Source organism: Pteronotus mesoamericanus, unplaced genomic scaffold (assembly GCF_021234165.1).
Source record: "Pteronotus mesoamericanus isolate MK-2021 breed Mesoamerican mustached bat unplaced genomic scaffold, CSHL_Meso_final contig_202, whole genome shotgun sequence".
Classification (NCBI taxonomy): Eukaryota; Metazoa; Chordata; class Mammalia; order Chiroptera; family Mormoopidae; genus Pteronotus; species Pteronotus mesoamericanus.
In genome coordinates, this window is record NW_026555086.1 from 5,941,176 (window position 1) to 5,966,344 (window position 25,169).

The window sequence follows — 25,169 nt, forward strand, 5'->3', positions numbered from 1 at the left end:
CCTTAGAGATCTGTCCCTATTTGTACATTCTTTTAAATGACTGCATAACTTTTCATTGTATGGTTTTATAATTTGTTTAATGAGTCTCCCACTGTCTTCGGCCTTCTGCTTTCAGAAATAACATTGTGGTGAATGTCTAATGTGTAAGATTTCCACATGTGACATCTGTGTAATACCTAAGAGTAGAATTGTTGGATCAAAAGATATGTGTATTTTTAATTTGAAGAGAGATGGTCAAATTGCCTTCTGTAGATAAAGTTTGCAGCAGAGTTTATATATGTCTGTGTATATATGTCCACAGGTAGAGTTTATGTAGGTAACAGACATAGTATCTGTTACCTTCATGAAGGCTGTGTCTGGGAGCTCAAGCTTTATTCTGGAGGTGTTAAATAGTTATGGGGGTAGAATTTGGAGCACTTAACTGTTTCATGATTTTTGGTAGTCAATTTGTGAATCTCATGAACCACTTCTCAACAAAGACCTGGCTGCAGAATGCAGCCAGGCTGCAAAATAGAACATGAGTAGTCATGCTGTTTTTTTGCATGTAGTTTTCCACAGTATTGGAATACAGCCCAGTTCCACAGTATGAATTTTACTGTTATCTGCAATAAGACAGAACTCAGCAGATTTTCTTCATAAGAGCAGGTCCAAAATGTAGAACCATTCCACGTAAACAAATGGTGAAGACATTGTCCAATTCTTGACAGATTATGAGCAGATCAGTGCATTGATGAGGATACGCTTCCTCTGGTGGGACTTCAGTTATAACCCCCTGAAATGCTTCTTTCCTGATTTCAGTACCTCCTATACATCCCTCCCCTTAGACTTTAAGAAAGGCCGGGGGTGGTCATATTTTTCTTGCCCGTGACAGATATAAGCAACCCTGGGAACCTTGACCAGCAGCCTTTTCCTGTCAGAAAAGTCAGGGGCCATTGTCTTCGATGCTGCCCCATGGTTGTCTAGGTTGGGTGTCATGTTACAAATCAGGAAATATCAAGGACCCATATGTTTTGGCACTTGCGAGCCATGCAGAACGTGGACGATGGTTCCAGCACGAAGGAACTCGAAGTTTCCTGGCCCAGTGTACTCTTGGCATATGGACGAGAAACCTTATGCCCACTGAGTGGGACTCTCCTGGTGAGAAGTGATTTGTTGTCCTGATTAGAATGTAAACACTTGCCGAAGTTGGGTTTTGTCCCTCACGTGAGTTTTATTATAGCCTTCTGTGTTTATAAACATGCCTTGAGCATGAGGGAGAAACGTGATAACCTCCCGGCCCAGGGAAGTCCCGCTTGTTTTCTCTGTGGCGGGAACGCGGGGAACTCAGCGCCCTCTTCCGAGCGGCCCGTGGCCCTCCTGCCCTGACCGGCCGGCCTGGGCGGCGCCCACACTGCCTCCTAAAGGCCCCTCCCACGCCCAGGACAGTCCACACGGTTTGCGTTCAGCTGGCACCTGTGAGACGGGCACAGGGGCCAGGCGAGGCTTCGGTTCGACCTCACAGTTACTGACGTTTTTATTAAGATACAGTGTGCCTGGTGGCAAAAAATGAAGAGCGATTGCGCTTGTGGCACGTGCATGCATGTTAAGGAAATAGACACGCACGTAAGTGGGGCATGATGTGTCAAACGGCAGGTGCGGTCACCATGTATGACATTGCCCCCAGAGACTGTGGGTCCGGTTGGGAAAACTGGGGAGGTCTTCATGGAAGAGGAGGTGCTTTTTAACTTACCAGGAAGAGGAACTGGCTGTTAGTAGGCAAAGTTGTCTCAGGGGAAGAAGACAGGGCACATTTTAGGCAGTGCACACAGTAGGCACGAGGCTCAGCCGTAGGGCAGCGTAGGGCGTGTTTGCCCAAGTGACGCAGTGCCTTATCACCGGGGCTTCAGGCACCTGTTTGGGGTGGCGTGGCAGAGGGAGACAGGCACCCAGGAACGAGGGAACACACAGAAAGAGGAGCATGTGGCCAACTTAGGAAGTGCCTTCAGGGGTGTGTGCAGAAATTTGGCCTTTATTCTGGAGAGAAGGGTGGGAGTTGGTTTGAAAGGTTTTTGAGTAGGAAAGCGGTGGAATCAGGCCTGTTTTGGGAACTAGGGGTGGTGGTAGGAGGGGCTGGGGCGAGAAGTCCTGGCAGATACTCCAGTGGGAAGTAACAGAGTGAGGTTCTGAACCGAGGCAGAGGCAGAGGGAGGAGAAAGGAGGGCTGGATTCCAGTCTTTTAAAGAGGTGTGTAGAACTTGAGCACTGTGGGTGTTAGAGATGAGAGACGAGGAAGAGTCACAGGCGCATCGACAAGATTTCTAGTCCTGTTCCTAGATGGATGATGATTCCATTTGCCAAACTGAGGAACAGAAGAGGAGGAACGTTGGTTGCGGATTGAGTTTGAGGAGCCAGGAGAACATCTACGAAGATCTGGCAGCCCTGGTCTGGAGCTCGGTGGAGTGTCCAAGCCAAGCGTAGCTTTGGGAGTTTCATATGTGTCTTCAGCGGACATTCCTTATGTGGCTGTCATGCGCCAGGCGATGTTCTCCTTAAGTGAATCCATGCTCAAAAGCACGTGACACGCGGCAGTCGTCACAATACACAGAGACAGTAGCTGACGTAGTTGGAGCAAGAAAGGACGCAGGTTAAACAGTGAGGAGCATCCAAGGGGGAGTGTGGGGTGACCTGGAATAAGGACAAGCCCGGGGGAGCCAGTGAAACTGAGTGGTTCCCAGAGAGCCAAGGATGCACGGGGGAATCGAGGGCGATTCGTAGCACGGGACCCTGCGCGGGAAGTCCTAGGGCCCGGCCACCTACCACCGAGTTCAGCACGGGGCAGGTCACGGTGGAGAGGCCAGGCAGAGGACAAGGCGGGAGGAGACCGGTGAACCGGTCTCGACATTCCTGTGGTCTGAGCTGAGAGGAGGTTTCTCAGAGCAGGGTGCCTGCTGGGAATGTTTATAGGTCGCCCTGAGGTGCCAGAGAATAAGGACACTTTAGCCAGGTGGGGCGCCGCGATCAGCTTTCCTCTCAGGTCCTGGGGACATGGGCCGTAGACAGTTCAGGTGCCCAGGAGCTGGCTGAAGAGAGGCTGACCCAAAGCGGTCAACATCTCATTTTGCAAAACCGTTGCTGTAAACCACGGGCGGGAACCCTTAGCTACGCTCTTCTGAAACTGCACCGGTGCTGGCTATGGTGTTGCTGTCTATGGTGAAAGCGGAAATCGAGCTCCGTGGCAGAAAACCAGACGGCTGACTTGGGGATTCATCTGGTCTGTGAGGCCGAGGAAACCGTTTGTGCTGTAGATCAGTTATAAAGTCGTGGTAGAATTGGCGGAGCAAAATGAAAAATCAGTATTGTAATCACAGGAGAGCTCTCTGAAAAACCAAGGTGCATTCTGTTGCAAATTGCATGGAGGAAACTGACCCCCAAAGGGACAAACATGCCTTCTCATTGCACAAGTGTGTGCCAGTTGTGGAAAAGCCAAGGAAAATGGTTGGTGGTTATTATAGTGTAGCTGGGGGTCCTAGGAGAAGGACCAAACTGTTGCAATTTCAAGGAGAAACTCAGGGTTATGTGTGCCCTAAGGCAGCCTCACCCAGGAATCTGTCGAAGGGCTTTGCCATCAGAAGCCAGGACACCTGGGTTATTCATTAGCTTCCGCGACTCACAGGCTGGTGTCAGACAAGTCTTTGCTCCTCCCTGTGCTCTGTGGTTTTATGTGTTAGTGCTTCCGAGACATATTGACATGCTTGAGTGAAAGAGGAGTGTCTTCCATCAGCATCGTGAGGAGTAAAACCCCCAAGGGGATGATTAGCTTTTCTACTCCTGGAAGTGGGACTAGACTTCTTCTCTGTCAAGCCTGTGCATTTAGAGGGCTGGGTGAGGAATTCATTCTTGTTTTGCCTTCTGTTTGGGCAAAAGTGAATGATTCCTGCTTGTCCCGGCAGAAGAGTCATCACAAGAGACTGTGTTAGACACCTAGGATGTCAAGGATGGAACCTTGTTTTAGGGGGGAGCATTGAGGAGCCGGGAACGTCTTGCTCACAGGTCCCTTGGAGTTGGCCATGATGCCAGCGTGAGAAGCAGGCATCTCAACACCCAGGCAGAGAGGCATTCTGTGACCGGATCTGCTGTTCTCCTCGGTTGCGCTGGAATTAATCATGAGCCACGACCCAGCAGAAACTGACTAGCTGCTTCTTAGCCTAGTACATTGCACACTTCTGTCCTTACCAGCCAGATCCCACTTTGAGGTCAGGAGAATACGATCCAGCTCAAAGAAAGGAGTGAGTGGAAATGGTAAGAGTGCTTTCCGGGGGACTCCACCTCAGGCGGCCCCTTTCAAGCGCGTCTGCCCACGTGACTTAGCACCGTTTGACGCTGTGGTCCGTGGGGGGACTGCCCTTGATGTGCGGGAAGAGGCGGTGGTTTCGCCCTGTCCCCTGCTTCTCCTCATTTCGACTTAAGAAATGAATTGTGGTCGTCTTTTATAATGGAAAGACGAGTGCGGCCATTTCTAAGTCACTTTTTGTGATCTTTGGAACTAGCTCTTTGCAAAAGAAACACTTGTCTTGTCAGAATGACGGTGATTACCCCGCAGTTGGGATGTCTCCAGCGGCTTTGTTCCCTGAAAAACGACCTTGATTTGTTGAATAAAAGTTTGGGGTGTTTGATGAGTCAGAGGGCAGGAAACTGTCCTTGTCTCAGATGAGGCTCTCACTGTCAGACACGTTGAACATCAGGGATAAAATAAACCGTAATCTCCAAAAAAAAGACCCTGGAGCATGAAACTGTTCCCACTAGAAATGCTGTAAATCTTGCAAACGATGTAGGTTTTCTGTTTGGGGCCACATCAAAGTGCAATGACTTTAGCGATTAAAGTGTGTTTGACAAGCCAAACTTTCCCCGCGCCCTGCTCCGTACGCCCCTTACGAGACTTGGCCGGCTCTTGCTTTTGTTTTGCTTCTGTGTGACTTCTGTTCCTCCCAAGGAGTGGGGAGCCTCACGTCCTCTGACCAGGACTCGCCTGCCAGGGTTCCTTCCCTTAAAGCCGGTGGCAGGCCCGGGCGGCAGGGCGCCTCCGCCTTCGAGCATCATCCTGCCCCCAGGGTGGATGGCTCCTTGTCACCCTTCCCAGGGACCCTGTCATGTGGGGGAGAGATTCAGAGCCCACATCAGACAGCAGGAAGCCAGCGCTGTCCCTCAGCCCAGCTCAGCCCAGGAGTTGGTCTTTGTCCTTAGAATCCCTCGTTCTCTTGCAACTGCCTTCTCTGCTGTTGCGGAGGAAGCGCCCAGCTCCTTCTGTGTGTTTACTTCTTTCTAACCGAATTTGCGAAGTCTCCTTGCTTTCCATTGTGCAGACTGGAAATATGTGAGCGTATGTCTGTGCCAATAAACAAGAATACTTTTCAGATACATTAAGTTGATTGGAGGAAAAACTTTTCTTCAGCAACATCTTTTGTGGAAAGGAACTTGTGATGAGATTTCACTTTAAAACCAAACACCCCTGTTCTGAAGGACTTGGTTCTCTACAGTCAGTCATTCCTGCCTCCCGCCGGGTCCCTGTGCGACCTGGCTGCGGGCAGCGTCTCGGGGTGCTCACACAGCAAGGGGGGACAGACCGGGAGGCCGGAGGCGGCTTTCAGGGGATAGCCCACAGCGGAAAATCTCATTACTGGAGACGCGCTTTGTGACTAAGGCTAGGTATGCCCAACAGGGAGGATGGCCGTGGTGACTGGTTAGCGACACACTAAAATATCCGAAATTGTCTCCGTTAAGCATGTAGCCTCCTTAGAGGTCAGGCAGAGCCGAAGCTTCAACAGCTGTACGACAAGCGTCTGAGATTGTTTTTAATTGTGCCCCCTTTCTCTAACAGCAGTAATTCTTGTTTATATTGTCAAGAACCTTCCCACCGAGCACAAGCGCACCATACTTGCAGGTCAAATGCTTAACCCTTCTGCATGGTTACAATGAAAACGGACCCCTTTGTTTTCATTAATGTATACCCCGGCCGCGCATACGGGGTGAATGGGGGCCTCCAGCGCTCACCACGCTGAAGTGACTTATTGTCCAAGTGTCACAAAGAGAGCATATTTTTTGTTTCCATACGACAGTTGCTTAGCCTTTGCCTGTGCACCCAACCACGAGACAGTATGCCCATTTATCAACAGGCAGAGGTTTGGGGTACCATTTTGTTCCTTTGACCTGTGTTACTTTTTACTGACCTGACCAAATTGCTTAAAAATTTTCCCTTTTTGCCGTCAGTGTTTAAAGCTGCTTCATGTCTCTGAAGTGACCCCCCCCCCCATTCTTTTTAACACTTTGCGTCCCTGTTTATCACAGCACCTGTTACTGTAGTGAGCCATGAAATCACGAATGTTGCGCAGCTCTCAGGGACCGGTACTACTTTATTAAACATAAAGAGGGCATCTCCTGACTCTGGGATCACACAGAAACGTGAACAGACAGTGGCCCAAGTCCGGGGGGGTCCCATGTATTTATTTGTGGGGGCCAATCAAGACAGCGCATCGGTGGATTTATTTGTTTCTCAAGCGAGGAATACTTCTTACTCTGCTCCTTAAGAGTTAACGAACACCAAAGGGGCCAGTCAGGCAAACATTAAATGTGAGCCTCAAACATGAAGGCTTCTTTGTTACCGAAACAAAAATGCCGCAGCAGGTGGCAGACTTGAACACAGGAGGGAGGAGGACGTTCAGTTGTTGCCCATTTTTCTAATCCTTTCAAAATACCCATTGTCTAAACTCCCAAAGTTACAGCGCCCCGGCTCCATCTCACGGAGGCAGCGTCAGCAGGCGAGGGCCGCGCCGTTGCTGGTTTTCCCCAGCGGTCTTGTCTTTGGGTGTGGGACGTGTAACCGCTAAACGCGGCAGGGAGGCCGTCACCTCTAGGAGATGAGCCACTAATACCTGCTTCTCAAAGCATAAAGCCCTTCTGACTGCGGCAAGGTGGGGCTAGGAAGGAATTCGTGTCTGCAGCGGTTGTATTTGGCAGGTTTTGGGTTGTACGACTCAAGGGAGAAATGTGGCCTTTGTTGTCTTGGGGGATCTCAAAGCAACTTTGTGGTAACCGCGCTGGCTTTTTAAAGCTAAGGGTACACTCCACAGTCTGTGCCTGTTTATATCAAGGTGTTTCATGGTGGGGATAGCTTTTAAAAGGGTTAATCAGTGAGGTTGGAATCATTGCTTTCTTTCCCCGAAAATGAAGGAAATGTAGTTTATAACTCTAGAACTCAGAGCGCCCTAAGTGGGAGGCATTAAAAGGTGAATTAGAGGGCAAAGTAGACCCCGGACAGATTCCTGTCACTGCTCCTGACACCTGATGAAGGTGCTGAGTGTCCCCTTCTTCCCAGTTTCCTCCCCCCAGCCCCCGGGCGCTTCTTGAAGGACACATGGAGTGATAGTTTTCTTCTCTACATTCCGAAGAAGGCTAGAGTTGAAAACCCCATTTCCATACATTTCAGAAGCTTCCCACAACTTCAGACACGATTAACTGATAAATGTGTAGATGCGCCCTCCGTGAATGTCCTGACACTCGTTGCTCACGTGAGCACTGGGTGCATTTCTAACGGGAACGAAGCTGCATTTCTGCTGCTTAAGCCACATGTTAGATCTAACGACAACTGCTCTCACGGCCACTAAACAAGCATATAATCAGAACAGCATCTGCCAGACTCCAGGGCTTTTTAATGTTCTGGATCACAGCACTAAGAGTCTGAAGTTAACATTAACATCTGACACGCGGACTCCTTTCATACATAATATTGATGCACACGAGAAAGGGGTAGGGGGGACCCGGGATGACCCTGTCATTTCAGCCTCAACGCGGAACACTATAGCTGGGAAGGGCCTGACATCCCTGGAGTGGGTCGTGGTGGAAAGATAGTTTGGTAGATTTGAGACTCAGCAACCATTTGGGTGTTGTCTTGTGTCTTCAAAAAACGAGGCTGTTCTCTGCGACGTCAGGTTCTCTGTCCGTGTGTCCACGTGGGGCCTCAGCCAGCCAGGGAGTGAGCCTCTGCTTCCCTCGGAACGCTCGTCTGTTACTGAAGTCACTGGGAAGAACTTCATGCTGTTTGTAGCAGTTCTGCTAACGACCTTTACTCTGGCAAGGAGATCCTGGGCCAATCATTAAAGTCCTGTAAAATGAGTTTGCTAAATTAATCATTCCAACCAATCTTGTCAGATTGGTTGGAAGGATTAAATGAGATGCTCTGTCCCTGTCTCATAAAAAATGCTCCGTAGATTCCTCGTCATTATATAGTTTAGTGGGTAAGAAAGTGAACGCTGCTAGCAGACTGCCTAGGTTCGAATCCTGGCCCTACCACTTAAGAGTTGCATGATGCGAGGCAAGTCACTTAATATTTGTTTGTACCCTGACTCTCTTATCTATAAATTGGGATAATAATGAAACCAGTTTCACTGAATCGTTATGCAGATTTAATGAGGAATACAAGAAAAGGGATTAGGACAGGGCTTGCTTGGCAGATGATAAATGGTCAATAAGTGGTAGTTTTTGTTATGGTTAACACCTTTCGAGTTACATTTTTAGAGCTACCGTAAAGTGCTTTTCTTTTCATAGTTACTGTTAATGCACTAGTAATACGTCCTTAACATGCTGACTTAATGGTCACTCAAATAGGTCCTGAATTCCCATTTGAGAACTGCATCCTCACATGATATGTGTGTGTGTGTGTCTGTCTCCCCTGAGTAGGTTTGTGCCAAGCAGTAAGTAACGCTGACGCCGAAGACTTTGTAGCCAGCGGCGTTGACAGGGAGTGGCCGGGGGAGGGGGGCTGCCTTGTCTTAGGGAGATGTTATCTGAGGGTGAGCACAGCAATTCTGCTCCTGTGATCTTCACTGAATTATCTTTCCCTACCAGATTGTTACTTCATTTAGAGTTTTACTAGTCACATTGCCAATAGAATGAGCTGCTTCATTATAGTGAGACGTAGGTCTCCCCTCCAGAGTCTTAAGAAAAAGAAGAATTTTTAAAGAGTGGGCAGATGTATATGGTGAAATGAATTAGTTTTATCTTTGTTCTCTCAGGTCTCAAAATTAGGAGGATAAGAGTACTTAGCAGATCAGTGTTAAATGAGAATGTTAAGGCTATGGTAGGCAATGAACAGGGCATTTTAGTAAATTTTGTAAATGGTTTATATAAATAAAAATCAATTCCAAGAGCTTTATTGAATCCGGCAGTTCTTTTATGGAACGCCCTTGGTCACCTTTCACCCTGTATATAAGTTAAATTTTTTGTCCCCTCGCTCGTAAGCTCCTGGTGGCCATGGAAGTGATGCTGGGCTGTGCACGTAGAGCAGGGACTCACCTTGGTTTTTACAGGAGAACCTGCCCTGAGCTGGCCCCTCCTGTGCGCCGCCTTCCGCCTGGAGTCGCGGCGCTGGATTTCCAGCCCCAACTCCACCCCTGTGCTGACTTTGATGTCAGGTGAGCTCGTCTCGCTGAGCCTCCGGCTCCTCATCTGTAAGGCTGTGGTCAGCCCTTCCTGCTCCGCCTCACTCCCGGAGTGTTTATGGGGGTTCGGTGAGATGGGCTCATGTCCAGGAAAACGCTTTTCCATGTGTGAATCAGTTTACACATATGTCAGCTTCTGATGCCTCGGCTGGATTTGCCTCTCCTTACTAACGGCGTAAAATTCGGCAAGTTGCTCAACTCCCTGCATCTCAGGTTTTTTGAAATCTCCAAACGAGGGATGATAATTCCTTTACCTCATGGACTCATTTTTAGAAGTCAGGTATGTGATGCACAGGGCAGGCAGCGCCTGGCATGTAGCGAGTGCCCAGCAATGTCAGCTGCCCTGCCGTCACCACCGTCACCACGGCCTCTGTCACCACCGCCGCCGCCGTCACCGCCACCGTTGCCACACCCCCACCCCCAGCAGCAGCACCACCGTCCCCATCGGCAACGCTACCGCCGAGGCCGCCGTCGCCGCCACCGTCCAGAAGACATCAGACCAGAGCTATTGGCGTCTCTGGTGCAGATGGTCAACACTGAAGCGGGGCCTATAGGTGGTATACAAGTGGCAGTCAATTGCTGTGGCTTCACGGTGGCTCTGCGTGACTAGCACGCTAACGTGCCTGACCCTCACTGGCTGGCTGCTTCTCCCGTGTCAGGCACTGTTCTCTTCGGAGGACCTACGTGTAAGAACTGAATCCTGTCAACCCCGTGACAGGATTGACAGGATTCAGTTCAACCCTGTAGGTGCTATAAATAGCCTCCCCGTCCAGGTGAGGGAGCCGAGGCTCAGAGACGGGTGGGGGGAACGGGGCACCTTGCCCCCAGAGCGTGTGCTTTCTCCCCACCCTGCTGAGGTCCACAGGGACTGGAGGGACCTGCTGACTCACCGACCACACCTTTCTCTTCGCCGCAGCCAGCACTTGAGAAACCTGCGCCGTCAGCTGTGCCTCCGTCTGAGCTCTGCGCCGTCTAGGCCCCAGCAGAGCTACAGCGACATGTAAAGTGCAGAGCACGTCTGTGTGTGAGTAGCTTTCCCCGATCTTCAAGTTCGACAGAGACGTTTCGCTCCTACTCCAGCTTCTGTGTGCTGAGTGCCCCACGAACGTTCCCAACTCCTCAGGTGGCTTTGGGGAGCTATTTACTCTCTTGGAGCCTCAGTTTCCTCATTTTGGAAACAGAGACACCTCACATTTGGCAACTGCTGGGCGAAACGAGAGAAGGTTGGTAACACGCTGTCGCAATGCCCGGCACACAGTAAGCACTCACTAAATGTCTCCCTTGCTGTTCCTGCCTCCGCGAGGGGATCCGTGGCTCAGCGCTGGGGCGGCAGAAGGGTCTTGGACACGCATTCTGGACTCATCCTCCCGAGCAGTTGAAATTTCCACTAGGGTTTTGGTTTGGATGTTACTGGAAGAGGGGGTGGGAAGCCGATAGATACAAAGAGTGAATTATAATAAAGAACCTTTCTGCTTCAGTTCTCGTGCAAAAAACATATGTTCAGCGATGCAGGCAGCAGTTGGGTTAAAGACACACTGTAGGGCCGCAGACAAAAGGCCCGCGCTCTTCCTGCATTTACAATGTTTCCAAACACACTCGCTTGTCTCACTTGTTAGGGATCGGGCTGTCAGCTGGATCCTCTTGCCAGTGTGATTTCTTTTTCCCGTTCCCTTTCAAAGGCCTCCCCGCCTCCCCCGCTCCCGAAATGTTTTACACTTCATATAATCCAGTGTGCATGACAGACCACTTCAGCCTTTGTGCTACTGATGCGGGGGGCGGCGGGGGGTGTGCGCAGGGAGCAGGGGGCTGTTCTGACGGAGAACTCAGGGAATGTTTCACTTGCCGAGGATCGGGAGGTGCTAAGCCACTTTCAGGACAAACATCACTAGTGGAGCAATTATTTAGCGCCGGGGGTAGCCAGCCATGCTTCACCCTCTGTTGGCAGGCCCACGGCGAGATCGGGGCAGCGAGAGTCTCGGAAGTGGTGGCCGGGAGCCGGGGGCCTGCGCAGCTGCCGTGGGGGCAGGGGTGTTCTTGCTTTTATTTGTAGGGTGAATAGTGTTTGATGAAAGACTCAGGTAAGTCAAGGGCCCACAGAAGGAATTGGAGAGAAGTCGCTGTCATTCCCGTCTTCATTATGTGAAATGCATACGTGTGTCCCCACTTAATTCCACGTCCAGGTAGTATTGCTCTGTGCGTGTCTGTAGTTAAACTTTTTTTATTTTTATTTTCTTACTGAAGGCTTTGCAACTGTGGCAGGTTTATTTCCATGGATGAGACTTCAGAGAGATACTTTTATGTGAATTACTTTGTAATTACGTATATGTGTGTGATATAAAAGTTATTATTCATAATACTTCCGTGGAGAACCAGGAGTGCTCCCATGGCTGGGAGCCACCAGCTAGAAATACACAAAATTCTCAGGCCAGTGGCTCCTGGCCGTTTCATCTTCCCAGTCTCCGTTTCCCCATCTACCAAATGGGAATTCCATTATTACCGTACTTCGTAGAGCACACCATAAGCAAACAAAATCAGTATCTGCAAGGCCGTGGTCAGTGGAAACACGCTGTCTATGTAGAAATCTTGTGTCTGCCTTGCCTGTGATTGAGCCAACTCCATTGCCTTTGTTTCTTTTTCTCTTTTAAGTCTCTTGCTCCTGTCCTCCGTTGCATGATCTTGTTAATTAGTTGACCTGCTCATCCTGGAAAGTACCAGCAGATTCCGAGGAAGGAGGGAGGCAGGGTGTTTCCCATTGGTTTAGAGCGCTAAATGGGTTGTTAGCTCTTTTCAGCAGTAGGCGCAATTACTGTCCTGCTAATGAATAGGCAGTCAAGTGGAATTTCCCATATAGACTGTCTTCTGGTATGAGGATAATTTCAACACCTAAAAAGCCTCAGACACAGGACATTGTATAAATATTTTCTAATGAAATGTGCCAACGAAGTCATCCCTGCCAGCCCGTGTCAGAACTGACAAAGGGAACTACTGACGCTATCACAGCCTTTAGCGCTGCCATCTGAAAACGCGCGAAAGGAAAACATTGTGGAAATGTATATATGTTCCCCCCGGACTGAAAATAAGCCTGCAAAGATTTTACTAATGGATGAAGCTAATAGGCCGCCAAGTGGGACACAATGGCCCCTGAGCTGGCACCGGCCCCCTTGCCTGGAGCGGAGCGTCGCCCACGGCCAACAGGAGGAAAACACATTGCTGTTCTTTCCCGTGTTGAATGGATTCATCTCACAGAGTGATGGGAAAGGGAGGCGATGCTCATATGAGTGTGTTTGTGGACTGTTTTCTTTTTCCCTTGTTTTTAAACAAAGCTGAGGCTTCAGAAGCTAGAATGACTCCTGGGCTCTCTGGGCACCAATAATTAGGCTGTTTCTCTCACCTCTCTGTGAATCAGCTCTATTATACGGACTGTGTGCAGTAGCAACGAAGAGGAGACTATTAAAACAAACGAATCTATTAGGCTACTTGCAAAACAGAGAGGAAAAAAAAGAACAATGATTTCGTAAACCCCATAAAGGTCAGAAAAAGGCTTTCAGTAAGTATGCAGAGACTAGAAATCAAATCCCATTTCCTATCATAAGAAGCCCGTTGTTTTAGCCTCGGTAGTTAATGTACTGTATGTGAAAGATTTAAGACTAGTTGGAAAGCTTTGCTTCTGTTTTATTAGGCTGCTATTGAAAAGCCAACAGCAGAACTTGGACTAGGTGCTTTGAGATTTCTTAATGGGCTGTCAGGGGCAAGGCACCAGGGCTGTGCTACACTAGCTTTTTCCTGTACATTAAAACAACAGGGGCCAAGCGATCACACACAGAAGTATGAATTACTTGATGCTTTCTCTGTTCCATATGGCCAGCCATGTCTTTGGCAATTAATCATGTACAAAATCAGTCGAGTGCTTTCTGAAGCATTGAAGTCAACACTGAGTTGTACCTGTGCCAGGGGGGCAGAGGGGTTGCGAGCGTAAAATAGCAGGGGAGGGGCTGCCGGCGCCACGGCCCCGCAGCTGGCTTCTATAAACAACACTTTTTTCCCTCCGCTTCGCTTTTTTCCCCCCCTTTCATTTTTCTCTTCTTTTTCTTTCCTCTTTCTTTCTTTCTTTCATTTTTTCTCTTTTTCTTTTACTTTCCCTCTTTCTTTTTTCTATTTCTTTCCCTTTCCTCCTTTCCTTCCTTCCTTTCTTTTTCTTTCTGTTTTTCTTGACAAACACGTGGACCATTTTAAGCAGCTGCAGCTCTGAGGTCTCACTTCCAGGCTCTGCTGAGGCACCGCCAGTTCAGTGTGCGGGGCAGGCCATCCTCCGCTCCACAGTCTGGCTGTTCCAGCAGTCGCCCGCCCACTCCTGGGCGTCCACGCAGTACCAGCCAGGCCGCTGTGGCTCGGGAGCCTGTAGTGAAACACGTGAGGTCCCGTGGTTCTGTCCTGGTGGGAGGAACCAAATGGGAGGTACTAGGAAAGTGCTTTGGAAACACACGTGGCTGTTCGAATCCACGGCTGTAGTATTTTAACATTAAAAAACAATCCGTGTCCTTCTTTTCTGTGATCTTTTTTCCCCCCCAGTTTTTTATCCGTGATACTACTGGTGATAAGAAGAGTAACAATTTGTAACATTTATCACGCATGTTGTGTGTCCCAAGCATTGTGCAAATCGCTTTACCTGGATTACCTCCGGGAATCGTCCCAAGAGCTGTACAAACCGCCACATTGACCCCCTTCCAGATGAGGAAACCGAGCAAAGAGGCAGGTTCCCAGAATGCGTTCCCCACTCACATTCTCGGCTCTTCTCAGCTCCCTTAGCCTAACTGTACACGATGGGACAATGCCGAGCTTTGCCTTACTGGTACATTTTTGAAGATTTCATCAGGTAAACTCTGCTGAGATGTCCATGTAAATAAAGCGCGTCTTTGAGACGAGCCGAACCAAGTGTGTCCTTAAGTGGGAATAAAAGGCTGCTTTGTGGGCAGCCTCTGGGAGGCTTCTGCCTTTGTGCCGCCCTTTCAAGACGGCCTAGCTTATCTCCTGCTTTCCAGGGTCAGGAGCCTCTGAAGGGGCGGTGGGGGGCGGGGGGGCTGGCGAGGAGCAAGGGATGAAGACAGCTGCCTTAAGTAGTCCAGCGGCCTCGCCCCCAGCGGGGACTGGGTGTTATCTCAGAGCCCGGGTCGTCCAGGATGTGTTTTCTCAAATTCAGGAAACAGGGGAAAGAAAGTTTTAACATTGTGTAAACATTAGCACCCCCAAAACCGCCTGGGCCGGGGAGGGAGATAAAGTAGGCAAAAGGGCCGAGAGGCCTGTTTATTTGTTCTGCGGGGCTGTGGGTCCAAGCGCGCTGGAAAGCCTGGCGGTGCCCAGCCCGGTGTAGGAAATGTGAAGGCATCACTCAGCGTTGAGCTGCAGGCCTCACAAAAGAGCCATCTGAAACTGACAATCAGTAAATGAAGGAAGACCTGAGATCGACCTTTCTTTGATGGGACTAAGGCTATCTCAGTGGGTTCTGGGCCTTTCTTCTTTAAAAAAAAAAAAAAGGGAAAGAAAGAAAGCGGAAAAAAAAATGTTCCTGGACTTTTGAAGAGGGGAGCCCTGGTTGGGATTTTGACAGCCCGTGGCAATGTTGATGTGAGGAAATAGCTTTCCCAGCTGATAACATCTCAAACGAAGTTTCTTCACAAGTTGAACCTTTAGCCCTTATTATCAGCCCCAGCATATCTTTGTAATTTGTGTGTGCAAAGGGAACTACAACCCACGAGGCAGATCTGTATATAAAAAGTGTTAGGATCGCCATTTCGCCCATAATGACAGCATTATTTTGGGGGTGGGGGGGTAAGTGTAAGTCTGGCGTCCTGGTGTTTATGCGCCTGTAGAAATTGGAAAACCAGTAGCAGAGTTTCCTTTTCCTTTCTTTCTTTCTCTCATTCTTTGTTTCTTTTTTTAATGAAGGAAGCAGAGGGGTTACCAGCCATATTTGTGGAATGCATCTTGTTCGTTTTCATGCAATTCCTTAGACAGAGTTCTCTGATTTGTAACAAGGGTGGAGAAACCTGAGTTTTGGAGTTAAAGGCCTGTTAGAAGCTGTCACCCCATCTCAGAAAGGAACCCAAAGAATTAAGGACACATAGAATTATTAGTAAGGAGGAAATGCTGTGATTCTCCTTTTAAAACCGCATAGCATCTGAAAACGTCGTGTCCTACAAATCCTGCAAACTGCACATATGTCACGTGCGTTTTTGGTGGTGCCCTAGAATGAGGACATACTGAAAGTTGCTTAGCGTAAAAATGTCTCCAACAAGAATTCGGTGCATTGCTCAGTTGTAATTGAATACATTTAGAACTTTTCCAGAAAGATGTCAACATTAGGCCTAAGAATTTTGGTTTTTCTTTTCTCATTCCCAGTCTATATCTCTGCCCTCCACTCCCTACTCTGGTTGTGGCTTTTTTTTTTTTTTTTTTTTAACACCTTGGTTTTATACATACAGTTTTGAGCCAGGAGAAATGAAAAACGCTGGGGGATTCCTAGAGGTCCTTCGAATGCTGTGGGTTGCCAGAGTTCAAAGTAGCTTTCTCGACTGAAGTGGAGAGAGACTTCTTTCTTTGGCTCAAAAGAATGGTCTGCATAAATTAAGTGTTATCATAGTGTAGTAAAACTATCCATTTTTAGACACAGCCCTCCAAATAGATATTGCCCTTCTAAGAAGTCACCTCAGGATTGCTTATATTTTTCTTGATGGCTAGTACTTAAAAAATAGTGTTTCCAATTTTTTTTTTTAGACCTATCTTCAGGAATGGTTTGACTCAAAACCAAAGCCTGCTTCACACGTTGTTTTTGATCTTGAATATGCTCCCTGGCTTGATTGCTCATCTTACTCACCAGCCACACTCTGCCTTATCACTGGGCTTCGCCTATTCAACAAGCTTCTCTCCGGAGCTACATTCATGACCCGGTGCCATCCCAGGCACTGTGGAGGGTAATAGGAGAAAACGGCTCTGGGCCCTATCTGTCCTAGTAGAGCCTTCACTCTGGAGGAGGCCACATCTCATGGGTAAATAGGTGTGGTGGGAGAGGGTATGGTTTGGGTGGCACTTTGGAAGGGCTGACCAGCTCTCCATTTACTGCAGGGTTGTGCTTCATGGAGACGCCCCAGAAGATGCGGTGCTTGAGATGGTTGTCAAAGAATTTGTAGTTACTGGTAGATTCCTGGTAGCCAGGTACAAGGACTGGTGAATTTATAGCACTGGACAGCCATGTATTTTCAGGGAACTGCAATTAGTGTTATATGGAATAGACAATGGCAGGAGATAAAATTTAAGAAGCCAGGACCTAGTTTAAGAAAAGTTTTTTGGGTCAGGTTAAGGAATTCAGCCTTTTCACAAGATTATTCTTACTCGGGGATCCCTCAAATGCCAGTAACTGAAGTTCGCGGGAACAGAGATGCCCCAGGTGCAGGGAATTCTGAGGCTTCCTTGTCCCCAACGTTCTTCCTGGAAACGCCAGGTCTCCATGAAGGCAGCTTAAAACCGTTGCTGTCTGTAGCGCTGACCTTGAATTGGAAAGGAATAAACATGCTCAGACTCGAACCTTTAAAAGATCATTCTTCTAGGAGAACACCTCAGCAAAGGGGTGAGGTTGGCACAGGGACACTGGTTTGGACGCCACGTTATGGTCCGCAATGGAGGTGGCCCGAACACAGCCTGTGGCAGGGACGGGCGGGGGAGATAAGTGTGTGCCACTGAACGGAGGGGAGAGGCAGGACTTCACGTTCGAGTCTTGGGGGTGCAGGAGGGGGACGGGAGGAGGCTGGGGTGATTCCTGGGGGTCTGGCGTGGAAGACGGCATTGACCTTGACGTTATCTGCCACTCGGGGGAAACACGGAGATGAAGCTGGTTAACCAAGAGGAAAGAAAGAGATGAGAGAGCAAAAATTGGCCATTCAAGTATGGGCCAGTAGAGACGCCATGTTCGAGGTAGATGTGTGGGGAGAGAGAGCCAGTCCTTGGCTGTATGGGGCCAGAGCTCAGTGGAGAGTCAGTATAAAGATAAAGGGAGGCGTGTAGGTGCCATTAGTCCATAGGGTCCCCTAAAGCCATTGGAGGGGCAGGTTGTCCAGAGAGAGAGCAGCAGAAGGGAGGAGAGGAGAACCAAGAGGGTAGCTCTGGGGTAGCCTCAGTTGAGGGACCTAGAGTGAGGGACCCACAGGAAACAAAGACGGACAGGACAAGTGTGGGGGCCCCCGTGAGAGAGGTGTCTGCTCGGAGAAGCATCACGCCAAAGCAGGGCCGACTGTAAAAATCAACCCCCTCCACGGATACAGATTTATGACCCCTGGGGATTTGCGGAGGGATATACCTCTGGCTCCTGGCGGAGGCCCTTCATGGCCCTGACTGCTCAGCGGTTGCCTGATTTCCTTTTGAAGTTTTTCATTTAAAGTAGCAGACACTTTCAGGAATCCTTTTGTTAAAATAGCTCCCTGTCGCACGAGGTTGGTGCAGGGGTTCGGAGTGAAACTCAACAGCAGTGATCATGGGGCGTCTGCGCTGGGCGAGCACCCCCGCAAGTACCTGTGGGCGGGCTCCGGTGCCATCTCCACGCTGCCGCTGTGTAAGCGGCCCGCAGCCGGGAGGCGACAGCTGGGATTCGAGCAGCCAGCCCCCAGAAGAATATTCTCAAGTCTTTCCCCGATAGGCTGGCGTTTCCATCGATTTCTGTTGAAAAGGAATTACAATGAGATGAAATGCAACCTCCAGAGCAGGAGTCCTAAGTCCGTGGTTTACTTTCCCTATATTTTGAGGGGAGAAGTAGAAGAATGTGTTTTTGGTAATAGGATACTGTTTAAAAACTGGTACTTGTTTGAAGACGGTTCTGCGTTACTACTGATGGGAAAATGGCCTATTCACATTTCCTGTACAAAGTCGACCCTTGAGGAACCAACGCTGTATTAGGGAGAAAACTTTCACTGTTAATACATGTAAAAAGAATGCTCTTTGATACTCTGAAATTTCCCTTTGGGCAGCGACTGCTTTTCACTCTTAATTTTATGAAATACTATATTATAGGGTCTGAACACCCAATCTAAGTTCACCCATTCTTCTTCCAATATTTAAAAAAAATTCATTTTGTAAGGGAATTTGTTTAGTCATCCAGATATATTTCTCCCTGTTTTTTACTATTTAGTTATTCGATGTATTTGTATGTAAATGTGTTCTCTACATTCCTTCTTGTCCTAAAAATGTGATGAAAATGAATTTAAAAAATAAAGTGTATAGAATTTTCATGCAGTCAGACTGTTTTGGGACGTACAGTTCATGAGTTTTAACATGTGGATAAAGTCCTGCAGCCACCGCCGCGGTCAGAAACAGAACCTCTCCGTCATCCCAGAAATTCCCTCACGCAGCTTCTTTGCAATAACACTCATCCCAACCTAACCGTTTGGCAAGCGCTGGTTTTCTCTCCATTTCTATAATTTGCCTTTTCCCAGAATGTGAGACAAATGGGGCCATTCGGGGTTTAACCTTTCGAGAGTGGCCCCTTTCACTCAGCGTGAAGCCTTTGATAGTCATCCAAGGGGTTGCATAGATCCCTGACTTGTCCCTTGTTACTGCTGAGCAGTAAGTAGTCCGTTGTATGGGTGTACCACAGTGAGTTTGTCCATTTACCCTTTGAGGGGTATTTCAGTTGTTTTCAATTTTTGGCAGTTATGAATAAAGATCCTGTAAACATTTGTGTACATATTTTTGTGTGAGCCTAAGTTTTTAATTTCTTTAGATAAGTCCCTAAAAATGGGACTTCTGGGTCCCACGTTAAGTGACTGTGTAACTTTTGTAAGAAACTGCCAAACCACTTATCAGAATGGCAGTATTTTGTGTTCCCACTAACAAGGCCTAAACTTTCAAAAGCTTGCATCCTATTTTAAATGCCCTTGGGTTGGAGCTGGCAAGTTGCGTGTCACAATTCCTTGGGGTTTTGCAGAGATGCCTCTTGACAAAGGGAGATCCTCTAGGTGCCCTGTACCAGCCTCAAAGAGAACTGCCCCAGCTTTTTATGCAGAATTCTGTGTAAGGATGCATCTGGAGAGAAAAGAGGTTTATCCGTGAAGAGTTTAATGACCATTGTAACAGGACAGTGCATCCAGAGCGGGATGCGGACCGCGGGCCTTACCCGCGGAGAGGCTAGGGGGCGCTCCAGGGCTGTGCCCACCGCGAGCGAGGACCGCACCGTGAGAAAGCCCTTCCCTCTTAGCGCGTCTTCATCCTCGGCAGTCCACGTGCCTAGGCCTCCAGGCTGCTGGGTTGGTACCGCTCTCCATCACTCGGTTGTGTCCTCTCTTACAAACAGGCAGCGGCGGCAGGCCCCCTACCCCCGGCCGCCTTCCACCAGCGCTACACGCTACCTAAAAGGAAATAAACACACACCTTTGTTTCTAACATATTATTTCCGTGGTTTTCTTCTCATTTATGACAAGCACCACTCGTTTTGCATTTTTCTTCTGAAATGAATTTATTTTATGGTTTAAAAGTGGGGTCAATTAAAGAAAACTCTTACGTAGTTTATGCCTCATACACAGATCTGGCAAGAACTACGAGGATGTGCTAGAACAACTAACATCTGGGGAGCTCTGAACTAGGGGACCTGGTCATTTAAAAAGACCTCGTAGGGCACCCTTCTGAGCAGTGAAGAGAGCTCTTTGGTAAAGGACGTGACTCTCTCTCACTTTATCTACAATATTTTGGGGGCTTAGAAGTTTATATAATAGCAATTCCCAAGAAGAAGACAGTCTTCCATTGCTCTTTGTTTTTGCAATACTTGTTCTTCAAGTTTCGTCTTCATTCGCTGATCTGACAAGTGTTTCTTAGGCAGGCAGTGGGGACACAGTGGGGAACTGAGCAGGCGAGGGTCCCCTGCCCTCGTGGGGCTGGCTGTCTTCCAGACCTCTCCCCCTTTGAGGCTATTCATGGAAAACGCAGCCTCTGGACAAAATTTAAGTGTGGTGACAAGCGAAGAAGAGGTGAATGATGGTTTTATTTTTATTTTTTACTTTTCCATTGCAGTTCATAGTCAGTATTCTTTTATGTGAGTTTCAGGTGCGCAACATAGTGGTTGGACAGTTATATAATTCAGGAAGTGATTCCCCTGATAATTCTAGTACCCATCTGGCACCAGATGTAGTTTAAATGACATTTCTAAGAAGTTATTTTAATACAGGCCAATGGAGAAATAGTTTTATTTTCCCCATGTCTTTGGAACCGTGTTGATGTGTTGTTTGTCTTCTCCCTGAAGCATTTTTTGAATTTGGGGAATATAACATGTACCTGCAGACCTAGTGAGAAACTGTATGGTTCTTTGAGGTCCCTTTCAACTCTAAGTGCATTGTGTCGGGTAACACAGATGAGGAGCAATACTGGACAGTTGTTACAGTGCCCACGGGTGCCAGGACCTCTCTGACACTGGACATCTTTTACACCAGAGGTCACAAATTGGCAGCTGCCTGAGTTCTGTTCAGCTGTCAGAGGTTTCTAGTTTGGCCCACATGGTATTTAGAAAAATTAAAAAAAATTAGTTGCCAACATTTAAAAACCAGCAATCTCAACATTAAAATAACAAACAAGCAAAAAGAAAAACATGTCATGTCTGTTTTGAAAATTCATGTACCTGGTTCTGCTGAACCAGCTCTGGCGGATGGCAGAGCTGGCTGTTGCTGAGTAGTGGCCACCGTCGTAGACGGAGCATGTGCTCCGCTCAGGTGTTCTCTGCCGAACTCCTTCCTGCGGCCTTCCTGGCCCTTGTGGTTATTTGAATCTGCAGCCCCTGCGTTAGCCATTCGGATCTGGGCTTCAGGCAGGAGAATAACCTGGAAAAACTAAGCTCCACCCGCCCCTGCCCCCATTGTTGGCAGGCTGGAACCATGTTGCCCCGGAAGCTCATGATTGTCCAGCTGGGCGGATGTACTGCTGGGCCCAGAGGCAGCGGCCAGGGCGCTTGTCCTGGGCAGTGCTGGTCAGGTTATCTTGGATCTTTCTCGATGAGATACTATTTCCCTTCGTAATCTCTGTGTCTTCATTTCTTCCTATTCTCCCTTAATCTCTTTGTAGGGTTTTTTGATTGTAAGCAACAGAAGCAGATTCCAGTGAATTTAAACAAAGTGGGACTTGAATGAAAGAGAATATTGAGTAACTCGAGGTATCAAAAGAAAAGAAAATGATCTGGACTTGGAAAGTTCAGGAAACTGGGAATACGTGGAGGACCATACATGGCAGGAACTAAGGAAATTGATAAACTGCCTCCAGATTTTTTCCCATTCTTTGTCATTCTACTTCCATGTCTGAAGTCCTGGAGAAGAGGATTGGGCTGGCCTGGCCCATGTCCATGCTGGGGAGAGCGGGACGCTTTGGCTGACAGCCCCTAATCTTAGACGGCGTGCAATGAAAGACTTCCCCGCGCGGGGTCTGGGTGCTGTTCCAGGAAAGGGGCCAGCGCGTGGATGGAAGGCAGCTGAGCAACAACTCCTCCCGCCCCTTCCTCCCAAGGTGGGGAGGTTCAGTGCACTCCACAAAATGCGGTAGAGGGAGCCGGAAGTGGTATTTCATACAAGTTACACGGGAACCCAATCCTGAGCGTGCCCTTTAAGTAAAGCAGGGAGGCATGGGCCTCTGATAAGGAATACGCTGAGTGACTAGAACAGACAAAGTGACAATTTCATTCCTTTTAGCAACTGCTTGGGTTATAACAGCTCCCAGGAAGCCATGTTCACTGCACACGAGAACGACATCTGTAAGTTCCGAAGGTGGCTGCTCCAGTGCCGTGTGATGAAAAGTTCTGCAGTGAAAACCTGAAAGGCCTTGCTCACTCCAATTTTTAGTACCAATAGGATACTTTTCATTGCCCTTTTAACTTTTTATAGGGTCACTTAAGTTTGCATGTTTATAATACATGCATGCAAAAAGCAGCTGGGGTGAGCTGTAGATAAAATTGAAATGGCCATTTCAAATTGGAGAGTGGACGGAAGGCTGCTTTGAGAGTGAGCGGGCTGTGATGTGCCCTGGACCCCAGCTGATTGGAAGAGCAGCCTCTGGCATTTCCCCACGCTAGGTAGAGGTGTGAGTGTTTTTGTGCTCATCTGTGAGCCTAAGTTTTTAAAGGATCCCAGTCATGACCATAGAATAAGCGATTCTCCCCCAAATTATAAGTCTAAGAGCACAAGAGGCCCTGTGCATACCATTTGAACTACATTATAGATTTTCAAAACTGGAAAGCAACTTATTCATTGAGCTATAATACTTCTTGATTACTGTGCTCTTACTTTTTGATTGCTGTGCTCTTCTTTCTTTGCAAGATCTCGATTTGCAAAAAGCAAGGAAAATAAGTGAACAACGAAATACATTGCCAACGTGGCTGGAAATAGAAACTAATGATTCAAATATGAGAGGCTGCACAGAGAGCCATGGCTGGGTGGCAGGGAACGGGGAGAGAGAAAGTTGGAAGCTGCTTTTTTTTAAAAGGCAAAACACACAACTCACAGTGAAGGGAATGTGAAAATCATTTCTAATAATAGCTCTTGGTAGGCAATTCCCGGGAAAAAAATCATCGGCGCACTGAGAAAATTAGAGCAGAAACACGTAGGATGTTGGTGTGTTACTGAAGGCGATGGAGCTTTGGAGTTTACCTTGTGCCATGTACATTGATTAAATACAAAATATATGCCAGCCATTTTTGACCATCATTTACTGTATTGATTTGTTAGCCAGGGAGCTGTAATAAAAAAGCCATTGATTTACTGTCCTGATTTGCTTATGGGCTTTTTTTTTGTATTATTTTTCACTCTTTCTTTCTCTTTTGGGGGATCATTTCTTCTAGACAAATGCGGTGATTCGTGAAGTTCGAAGAGAGGGCGTCCCCGTGGGACAGAGGATCGAAGCGCTGACCGCCATCCTGGGCTCGCTCAGCACGCGCCAGAGCCTGCGGAGGGAGTGGCAGGCCAGGTCAGTTCTGTGACGGGGGTGCCTGTCCCTAGGAGGCCTGGGCTGCGTTTGGTTCCACCCTTCCTTGCGTCTGGTCTCATCCCTCTCGTTTGAGGGGCCTTGGAGAATAAATAAGCCAGTTTATGAATGCTTTTGGCCAAAGTTAGCTTTTCCTGCCCAAGGGGCCCACATTAATTGTAACGGTCCATGGCGTCCTCTGGATGGGCATGCCATTCAGCCTGAATATGACATTTAGCATAAATGTTAGCACCTGGAGCAGAAGTCCCGGTAAGTACCTGAGGCCCAAGAACCCTTTTCATCAGTGGCCTAAAAGGCCAGCGTGGCGATGTGGGCGGGGCAGCTGTGTGGGTTGCTTGGAAGTTGTCTGTTTATCAACCCCCTTTTAGAATTGACCAGGTTGGAGTTACTTTGGCCCCTGCCTAGTTTCTTTGCGCACAGACTTCCCTGTGGCTACAAAGCTGTTCCTGGTAGAAAGTTTCTACACATCGTCACTTTTTACAGAATCGATGCTTGCATGCTACATATCATGGTATCCTGCTCTCATTTGACAAACAAGTGATGGATGGAAGGCTGGAACGGATTCCGCCACGGGTTAGGGCTAGCCTTCGGGTCTGTAGTTTGTGAAAATTGTTGAAATATCGTCTGTCTCTGAGCAGGAGGGAGAGGAATCGGGAAGATTAGGCTGTATGTTGTCTGAGTCTTACTTGACGCTTAAAAATTCTGTGTGCCTGAGACTCAGGAACATTTATTGATAGCCACAATATTCTCGAAATGAGTTCATGCAACAGAATTTGCAATAATTGATGGCTTTACTAGTAACAGTTATCATAAAAATAGATGTGTGTGAACAAGGCTGAAAATGAGCATTCCAAGGACAGGCGGTAGTACAGAGTATGAGCTATCCCCTGTGATCACGCATTGGAAAGCTGTTTTTTCAAATGCGTGTATTATCTCTAACTTCAGACTTGCTTTGAAACAATCATTTTAAAATTCCCAGTAATATTCTTGCCTTCCCTTCTTGTCTGTTGTGTGGTCAGAGCAAGTGACAATTTCAACTGCAGTCATACATTTGCCATTTAAATTTTAATAATTACATTTTAAATTTTCTTTGTGTAACAATGTAAGTGTGTATAGTCAGTAAAGTATGCACGTTTTATTAAATAACGCAATCGGGGTGGGGACAGCTAAGAGGCTTCTCTCTCTGGGTTTGACCTTTTACATCCTCCCCGCCCCCGCCCCGGTGACTCTCATTAAATGGGAAAAGGAGAGAGAAAGAAACCTTCCCACCACCCCCACACCTCTGGAGACAGCGCAGCTCAGAGACCAAATGCTGGGAAGGGAGGTCTTCTGCTGAGTGCCTTTGGCTTGTTAACAGTGATCTCCTAATACACCCAATCATCTGACGACATGGCCTGTTTAAAAGGAGTCTGGTCTCAGCCTCTCTGGCCCTTCCTGCTAACAATTCAATCAGGGGCTGGAGCCAGGGCTGAAGCCGACGTCGTCTAGCATCTGAAACAAAACTTCTCCAGTCCTTCGTGGGAGGGGAGGAGGGGAGAAAGAGCTGAGCCGCTGACACACTGCAGGCCTCCTGGAAAACCAACCCCCTGAAAGAACATTTCAAGAGGGTGCTGTCTGGAGAGCTCAGAAGGAAAAGTGTCCTCAGAGGATTAAATAGCCCTAATCCTGCCCCCCGCCCCGTCTTCACCCCCATTTGATGTTTCCCAT

At 48.1% G+C, this 25,169-nt stretch overlaps 1 protein-coding gene across 1 annotated transcript in view; it reads left to right on the plus strand.

The window, feature by feature from the left end:
- The window catches only part of FTO (FTO alpha-ketoglutarate dependent dioxygenase), a 314,012-nt gene that overhangs the window by 144,548 nt on the left and 144,295 nt on the right, over positions 1–25,169 (plus strand). The window contains exon 8 of the mRNA XM_054570344.1: positions 23,320–23,444. Coding sequence (XP_054426319.1) covers positions 23,320–23,444 — 125 coding nt within the window. The remainder of the gene's footprint in view (positions 1–23,319; positions 23,445–25,169) is intronic.